At 55.9% G+C, this 8,690-nt stretch overlaps 4 protein-coding genes across 4 annotated transcripts; all 4 read left to right on the forward strand.

Annotated features, from left to right (window-relative positions):
- Window positions 1–1,435: 1,435 nt before the first annotated feature.
- Window positions 1,436–3,156, forward strand: DL89DRAFT_304964 (uncharacterized protein; the record flags this gene model as incomplete). Its single annotated transcript, XM_040890884.1, has 4 exons — window positions 1,436–1,894; window positions 1,947–2,274; window positions 2,297–2,423; window positions 2,473–3,156. 4 exons carry the CDS (start codon window positions 1,436–1,438, stop codon window positions 3,095–3,097), a joined length of 1,539 nt encoding a protein of 512 aa, XP_040739150.1. The 3' UTR covers window positions 3,098–3,156.
- A 778-nt stretch (window positions 3,157–3,934) lies between these two features.
- DL89DRAFT_272786 (uncharacterized protein) lies at window positions 3,935–6,155 on the forward strand. The gene is given in 4 exon segments (XM_040889014.1): window positions 3,935–4,460; window positions 4,498–4,812; window positions 4,838–5,284; window positions 5,304–6,155. 4 exon segments carry the CDS (start codon window positions 4,407–4,409, stop codon window positions 6,090–6,092), a joined length of 1,605 nt encoding a protein of 534 aa, XP_040739151.1. The 5' UTR covers window positions 3,935–4,406; the 3' UTR covers window positions 6,093–6,155.
- A 243-nt stretch (window positions 6,156–6,398) lies between these two features.
- Window positions 6,399–6,743, forward strand: DL89DRAFT_262857 (uncharacterized protein; the record flags this gene model as incomplete). The annotated part of the gene is made up of 1 exon (XM_040885877.1): window positions 6,399–6,743. The coding sequence occupies one exon, from the start codon at window positions 6,399–6,401 to the stop codon at window positions 6,741–6,743; it is 345 nt and encodes a 114-aa protein (XP_040739152.1).
- A 1,109-nt stretch (window positions 6,744–7,852) lies between these two features.
- DL89DRAFT_57463 (uncharacterized protein) lies at window positions 7,853–8,690 on the forward strand. The gene has a single exon (XM_040891825.1). The coding sequence runs from the start codon at window positions 8,139–8,141 to the stop codon at window positions 8,676–8,678; it is 540 nt and encodes a 179-aa protein (XP_040739153.1). The 5' UTR covers window positions 7,853–8,138; the 3' UTR covers window positions 8,679–8,690.

Here is an 8,690-nt window from a genome sequence, read left to right on the forward strand (position 1 = left end):
AGTCGATGATCTGCTGCCACCATACGAGGAAGATTCGCCTCCTGCTCTTATTCTACATATGTCCAGTACAGATCGATGGTGCAAGAATGTTCTTGTACCGTACCTTGCTTCGGCACCAGTTCTTCGCCATCCCTCATATAGGCTTCATATATGCCCCTAGGTGACAAACAGTACGCAGTGTAAGCTGGCGATCATGTAGCTTGATAGAAATCAACTCATCTGGATCATGATCTGGGCTGTGGACGGAACCTAGGTCGACCAAATGTGCGCGTGATCAGACAACGATTGCAGCTGGTTGCGGCCAGCACCCTACACGGTTGAAAACGGAGATGCCTAGCCGATATGGCAGGTGGTGACGTCCCGATATCCATGGAAATCAAGCTGGAATCCTGCTGGTGGACAAAACAAGTGCAAATGCTCCGACGGTAAGGACAGGGGGGTGCCGAGCCAACCCCTCCCTCCCATCCGTATGTGGCCACAGTCGGTGTGATCCGGCTGGTTCACTACTGCCAGCAATTGCCCGGAAAGGAACACAGAAGCACATGGCCCACATACGCTGCAGCCGGAGAATGGTGCAAAATAGGCAGACAAAGGGGGTGTTGGGATGGTTGACTGGCTGTAGAGCTGAAAGAGACCGAGATGAGGCATTGAAGTGCCCATCAGATGCATGCTGTGCATCGGAAGTAAAGGCTGAGTGTGCCGACGGAGATTATTGCATCGAATGAAATTTGTCGCAGGGGTGGATCGACATTGGCTTGGTGCAGCTTTTTCCAGCGTTTTGTTTAGGGTAATTTCTCCGACTCGCCTTGATGAGTAGGTCGCTTGGACCGGTGGCCAGCTGAGCCAGCGAATCCGTAGTCCAAACTCTGGCCTGCTGTTGCGCCAGGCTGTGCATTTCCCGTCCGTCAAGCTGCGTATCTTTTTGCAAGAGCAATGGCCTTCTAAGGCAATTCCAGACTTCACGCAGGATTTGCGCTTACCTTTGCCAGCGATGAACACCCTGTAGGCGTTTCATAGGAGCCAAGAAAGTGCCTTCTGAAGGAAGAGAATTGCTCGGTGGAGCCATCATCTACAAAGCAGACCATGAGTATATAAGGAGCGGCCCGCTCCCGCTACCCGCTCTTGCTGCTCTTAGTCTGTCGCTTAACACAACATCTCGCCCAAAGTATTATCTTGGCTGCCGCCTTGACCGGATCCCGCACCATTGTAATATCTTTTCCTCTAAATATAACAGCTTCCTGTATTCTCCCTTGGCTCTTGTACTTTATCTGGCACAATACTGCGTCTGCATCCTCCTGTATCTGGCCTGCAGCCCTGTATTCTACAACATCTCTGAGTGTCCATCCCTCATCTGCTGGCTCTCAAACCTCCTTCACCACTCCCAGTATAGCACCTTAATAGCCATCCAAGCCTGCGTTTCTGGCCACTCTCAAGAATGGGCTGGATTGACAATCTCAATAGCCATGTCGCCAAATCGCCGGTCGGCCGGTGGTTCCGTCTCAGCGGCTCCGGCGCAGTTGTCGAGCGCGACAACTCAAAGTTCTCTGTCGAGATCCGTGCTGGTCTGACGACATTCATCACGATGGCGTATATCATCTCGACCAACTCGCTCATCCTGACTGACACGGGTGGTACGTGCGACTGTGACCGCGAGCAGTTTGGTGCCACATGCACCAATGACCCGGCCTACGCATCGTGCCTCCAGGAAATCAAGATGGACTTTATCACGGCCACATGCGCGATCTGCTGCATCGGCTGTGTCCTAATGGGTGTTGTTGGTAACCTGCCGATTGCATTGGCTCCCGGAATGGGCCTGAACGCCTACTTCACCTACACTGTTGTTTGGATTCCACGGCACTGGCAAGGTGCCATACACCAGGGCGCTGGCTGCCGTGTGCATTGAGGGCATCATTTTCTTCATCTTGTCGCTTGTCGGCCTTCGCCAGTGGCTTGCCCGCCTCATCCCGGCCAGCCTCAAGACTGCCACTGCTGCCGGCATCGGAATCTACCTGGCATTTATCGGTCTGCAGTCGTCGGCTGGAATCGGCCTCATCACCGGCAGCTCGGCTACTCTAGTTGAGCTCGGTGGGTGCCCGCCCGAGTTCCGTGACGAGAAACATGTGTGCACTTCGCATCATATGGCCGGTGGGCCAACCTGGCTCGGCATTGCTGGTATCATCATCATTACCATTCTGATGCTGTATCGCGTCAAGGGCGCCATTCTGGGCTGGTATCCTGCTGGTTGCCATCATTTCATGGCCGCGTGGCACGCCGGTCTCATACTTCCCTTACACAGAGAATGGCGACATTGGCTTCAACTTCTTCAAGAAGGTCGTCACATTCCACCCGATCCAGAACATTCTGGCTAAATTCGACTGGGAGTTGAAGGATGGCGACGTGTGGCTGGCCCTGATCACATTCCTGTACGTGGATATCCTTGACTGCACGGGCACCATGTTCTCAATGGCCAAGTTTTGGTGGCTTCCTCAACGAGCGCACGCAGGACTTTGAAGGCTCTGCCTTTGCCTTCCTCTGCGACTCCTCGACCATCGCCATTGGCTCCATCCTGGGTCTGTCGCCGGTTTCGACCTTTGTCGAGTCTGGTGCTGGCATTGCGGAGGGCGGCCGCACCGGTCTGACCAGCGTTGTCACCGGCATCGGGTTCTTTGTCGCCCTGTTCTTTGCGCCTTATTTTTGCGTCGTTCCCGCCTGGGCTACCGGTCCTGCTCTGGTCTCAGTCGGCGCCATGATGCTCCAGAACGCCGTCCATGTCAACTGGTCGTACATCGGCGATGCAGTGCCTGCCTTTCTGACCATCATCATGATTCCCTTCGGGTACTCGATCGGATACCGGTCTGATTGCCGGCATTGGGTCGTACATCATCATCAACACGCTCGTGTGGCTGCTGGCCAAGGCGTCGCGCGGCCGCATCGTCCCGCCAAACTACGAGGACAAGACCGAGTGGAACGCGTACCTGACGCGCGGCCGCTACAAGGCTATTCCTCCGCCCTGGCTCCGCAGGCTCCTGCGCCATCAACGCCCCAGAGCTGTTCGACGACAAGTCGAGCATTGACCGCGAGCTCAAGGCGCAGATGAGCCAGAGCCGCGACATCCTGTAATCACACGGCCCTCGCAATGTTATCTTCCAGGCCCAACAAAAAGCGCCCAGAGCCCAGCGACCCAGAGGCTGGCGCTCGAAAGTTCCCACCGTTTCTAATCATTTTTTGTGCCCTTTTTCTGTGCTGTCCGTTTCAACTTTACCCCAATTTTCTCTAGCGATTGCCCAGAGGGACCGGCCGGTGGCATCTGCTTCTTCACTCTGGGAAGGATGCGCATGGCCGCTCCACTGCCAAAGCCGCGCTGACCAGATCTGGCGCAGCTGCGCCGGCCGCAGATCGAGACCGGTGGTTTTCTACTGTGGCTCACAGCGAAAGTGGGATGTTTCTGTAAAAGGCACCCATCTACCACAGAGTCAATTTCCCCAATCCCGGATAATGTCACGGCGCTCCATGTTCCCTGCGCGCGATTCTGCGCCACCGTCCCAGACGCGGCATGGCCTGGTACCATCGCCGGTCCGCTGCCAGCATGACCTGATGCCTCGCCCCTAGTAGCTGCAGTCCCATGGACAGGTGTCACAAATAGTGCACAGAGTGGGATTAACAGCGGCAACTGTGATTCACGCCTTTTTTGTCATGCTCTCATTCCCCCAGCTTTCTTCCCGGACGGCGTCTGCAACCTGACAGGCTGGAATGCCACAATGCGTTGTGATCGACGCCGTCGCTGGAACAACAAATCCGTTCGTATCTGTCTCATCACATCAGCCGTCGCTGAGTTAACAGCGGGCGAGAGGCAGGAGGGGGTGGGTCGCGGCCCCTGGTTCCTCCGACGGTTCTGCACATGAAAGGCAGCGCTTCTCCGGCGACGCCAATCCGCCCTTGACATGCTGTCCTGGCGTTCTTTTTTGCGGGGGTCGTGTAGGAATCTGCATCTCTGCGATGCTCTTGCCTTGGCGGATCATGCAATGCGGAAGGCAAAGTACGTGCGCACGTAATAATGCTGCAGGCCTCACTGCCTGCCCTCCTTCCACCGGCGACCTTGGAAAGAAAAAAAATCGGTCGTCAGGGAGTGACATCTGCACATCCTTTTGCTCTCGAAAAAATTTTGTTCCGAGCTCATCCTCATTAGCAAGTGCGCGCAAAGGGGATTTTATTTCGTTCACTGCACACTGGCCGCCTTCCGCCGGATCGAGTATAAATAGCATTGGGCCCGCCCATTGTTCGTCTACCAGAAGGAATAGGACAACGCATCTCTCTTGTGTGCAACTTTTTTGTCTCCCTCCTATATATCCCCTGTAATATCTGTTACGGCACGCTACCTCTGCCCATTGCCATTTACTGTCTCAAGCATGGGCTGGATTGACAAGCTAAAACACCCGTGTTGCCCGCACGCCTTTCGGCAAGTGGTTCCGCCTCGAGGGCTCCGGCGCGCCGTCCGAGCGTGCTGGATCCAAGTTCTCTGTCGAATTGCGCGCTGGTCTGACGACATTCATCGCCATGGCATATATCATCTCGACGAATGCGCTCATCCTCACCGACTCTGGAGGTCCTTGCGATTGTGACCGCGAAAAGTTCGGCGCTACCTGCGAAACAGATCCCGCCTACGCGACATGCCTCCAGGAGGTCAAGCTGGATCTGATTACAGCCACCTGCGCCATCTCCTGCCTTGCCTGTGTGCTGATGGGTGCCCTGGCTAACCTGCCGATTGCGCTGGCTCCCGGAATGGGCCTGAACGCCTACTTTGCGTACACCGTCGTTGGGTTCCACCGGCACTGGCAAGGTCACGTACCAGAATGCTGTTGCGGCTGTGTGCATTGAGGGCATCATCTTCTTTGTGCTGTCGGTTATTGGTCTGCGCCAATGGTTTGCTCGTCTGATCCCGCTGTGCCTCAAGACTGCCACTGCCGCCGGTATCGGAATCTACCTGGCATTTATCGGTCTGCAGTCGTCGGCTGGAATCGGCCTCATCACCGGCAGCCCGGCTACTCTAGTTGAGCTCGGTGGGTGCCCGCCCGAGTTCCGCGACAAGAACAACCTGTGCACCTCTCACCACATGCAGGGCGGCCCGACCTGGCTCGGCATCATGGGTCTGATGGTTATCGGCACTCTTCTCCTGTACAGACTCAAGGGCGCTATCCTGATCGGCATTGTGCTTGTCGCCATCATCTCGTGGCCACGCCCGACCTCGGTAACGTACTTCCCGTACACCGAGGCCGGCAAACGGCGCGTTCGACTACTTCAAAAAGGTGGTCGCCTTCCACCCGATCAAGCACACGCTCAGCTCGTACCACTGGGACCTGTCGTCGGGCGAAATCTGGATTGCGCTGATCACGTTCCTGTATGTGGATATCCTCGACTGCACAGGCACCATGTTCTCGATGGCCAAGTTTGCTGGCTACATGGACGACAACACCCAGGACTTTGAGGGCTCCAGCATGGCGTTCCTTGTCGACTCGGCGTCGATTGTCGGGTCGGCGTTCGGCTCGTCGCCAGTCACTGCATTCATCGAGTCTGGCGCGGGCATTGCCGAGGGCGGCAAGACTGGCATTACCACTATGATCACCGGCCTTATGTTCTTCATCTCGCTGTTCTTTGCTCCGATCTTTGCGTCGTTCCCGCCCTGGGCCACTGGTCCGGCCCTGATTACTGTCGGATCGATGATGATGCGCAATGTTATCTCGATCAACTGGAACTACGTTGGCGACGGCCTGCCTGCATTCATCACCATCATCATGATCCCGTTCGGCTACTCGATCGGATACGGTCTGATTGCCGGCATTGGCTCGTTTATCTTCATCAACTCTGCTGTCTGGATCTTGCACAAGGTCTCCGGCGGCAGAATCTGTCCGCCCAACTTCAACGAGCGCGACAACTGGGTCGAGTTTGTCACCCGCGGTGGCTTCAAGAGCAACATCCCGCCCTGGATCATGCGCCTGTTTGGCAAGCAGCCGGTCTCGCTGGCTCCTCACCACGACGTCGGCTCGGAGAACGAGCTCAAGGAGATCGCAATCGAGAACAGCAAGTCAATCCACTAATCCCCAACACCAGCTACTAATCTCTCTCTGTAATCATCTACCACTAATAATCAAATCAATGCTTGGCCTCTTTTTTTTCTTCGCCGATGTCAATGTCTCCAGCGAAAAGACTGGTTTGACAAAAAACTTTTTCTTCTATTTAACCCTCCTTGCGCCATTTCTCTTGCTCGCATTTCTTCTATCTACTTGTTCTTGCTGCTGTGCAACTGGGAACCTACGCAGAGGCACACGTGCACATTTTCTATCTATATATACACATATCATACACAGCAACCTGCGCGTAACGGGAGGATCGGTATACTGAGAATGAAGGACACAGGGTTTGCGGCGCAGCTGAACACCACGGGCGGTGCCAACACCTACCGGTTCAAGTCTTTCAAGCAGCGCGTCGAGGGGATCGAGATCAATGTCTCGCGGCGCGTGAAGCGCGACCTCGATGAGCCCGAAGAGTACGACTCGTACCTGGCCGAGGCTGTGCTCAAGTGGGGCGAGCTCAACTGCACAAACGACTTTACAGAGCTTCTGAGGAAGATCAGAGACTACCATCAGTCGCTGGCCCAGGTCCTCTACCACAAGGAGCAGATCGTCGGCGTGCTGGAGGGCTACCTGTCGATGGATCACGAAGGCGTACTTGAGCCTGTGCTAGAGTAAGTTGCGCGCTAGCAGTGGGTAGCCATGTATATTGGCATGCTGCATGTATGTGTTGCTAACTCTTCCTATGAGCTATAGTCTGGTCACTACGCTGGCGCGGGATCTCCAGGACGAATTCATGCCGTTTTACCAGCAGCTGGTCCAGCGCATCCTGCCGCTGATGAAGGTCGAGAACCCGAAATCGTCGAATGGTCCTGTAATGCCCTCGCGTACTTGTTCAAGTATCTGTCAAAATCCCTGGTGCCAACCTCAGCTCAACATTCGACCTCGTTGCGCCGATCCTCGGCACAGAGCGGCAGAAGGCGCACACGCGACGGTTTGCAGCCGAGTCGCTGGCATTCTTGATCCGCAAGCTGCGCGGCGACTCGCTGCAAACGTTTGTTGGCCATGTTGTCCAGGCACTGGTCGCGTGTCCAGACAAGCGCGTGGCTGGGTTCAGAGAAGGCATTGCGCTGCTGTTCTTTGAATGCATCCGCAGCGTCGATGGGCGGCTGCACTCGCGTGCTTCAGGCTCCTCACTGCGCTTCTGGTTGAGCTATACAAGGAGTCCTGTGGGAAGCGGCTCGAGGACAACCAGGTATATCTGCTTACATTGTCGATTATCAAGATGTGCCTGCATTACGTGAAGCGCGACACATCCGAGCAATCTGGTCGGTTCTTCTCGCTGAGTACGATGCCAGGTGCGCGCCATCACGGGCTCGAAGGCCGGTCGGCTTGAGCCATACTGTGCCCTGCTTGGCCTGCTGGCTTCCTGCGACGATTCTGCGCAAAGGCAGCCGTGTCCGCGATTACAAGGCGCTGTTCCAGCGGTGCCAGTCGGCATTCGAGATCGCGTCACTGGTGAGCAGCGAGACGTATAAGAAGCCGGCCGACGAGAAATGCGTAGCAGTCATGGCCCACGAGCGCATCAAGTGGCTCTCGGGCCTGCTTTTGCAGAGCAGTGTCACTGAGATGGTGGCTGTCGGAAGGCTGCTGCTGGATGCTGTGTTTGAGAGCGAGTCGATGAAGACGCCCTGTCGATGGCGCTGACCCTGGCCCGCCTCGAGTGGTCGCAGTGGAACCAGATCCTGCTTCCATACCTGGTCAACTGACAGTCTCCAAATGGGCTGACCACAAGAACATCTTGCTGCTCTTTTGGGCGGAGCTCTTTCAGCTGGACATGTTCAAATCTTACTGCCAGTCTCGGTCATCACATCGCGAGGCCAGATTCTGTTTCCATCGGCGTCCGGGAAGAAGGCAAAGAAGACGGCATCTACGAGCGTATCGCAGTCGCTGCTGCAGTGGCTGCTCGAGCCTGTTTGAATGGTCTGATCTACTCGACCACCAAATCACGATTCCGTCTGGTGAGGCGACCATGTTCAGCGGATTCGATGACAGCGAGGACGACACACCAGCATGGCTAGCAAGTCATCATCATCTGGGGATTCCAAGAACTCGGTGGTGTCCGAACTCTCGATCAAATCGGCCATCCTGTCGGTTCTGACAAACATCTCGATCGACGCCAGCGTCCTTGTCGATGGTCTTGATTCGTTCTGCACCCAGCTGTCGACGAGCATTGCGCAGATCACAGCACAGCTTGCCAAGGACAGCGAGTATCTGCAGCACACATCGGCTAACGCAAAGCAGCGCTATGACATTGGTCCTGCTGATGGCGGGATCTGGGGTGATGAGGCGAGCGAGGCGCTGGGATTGCACACGTCCAAGGACGACAGGCTGTACTGGGGTCCCTATCACCAGCTGCACCCACTCATCACACTGCTTGGCCGTGCCATGGCACTCAAGGCAACCACAGCTATGCATGCACCGCCTGCCAGCGCTGCGACGACCCTGATGAACCGCTGGGCCGATGTTGTCGCCAGCATTCTGCCGACCCACTACGCAAACCCGTCCTGGTTGATGGTGTTTACCAAATCGCCGACGCGCTCAAGTTTGTGACAACGATGAACC

Source organism: Linderina pennispora (genome assembly GCF_002104995.1).
Source record: "Linderina pennispora strain ATCC 12442 chromosome Unknown DL89scaffold_132, whole genome shotgun sequence".
NCBI lineage: Eukaryota > Fungi > Kickxellomycota > Kickxellomycetes > Kickxellales > Kickxellaceae > Linderina > Linderina pennispora.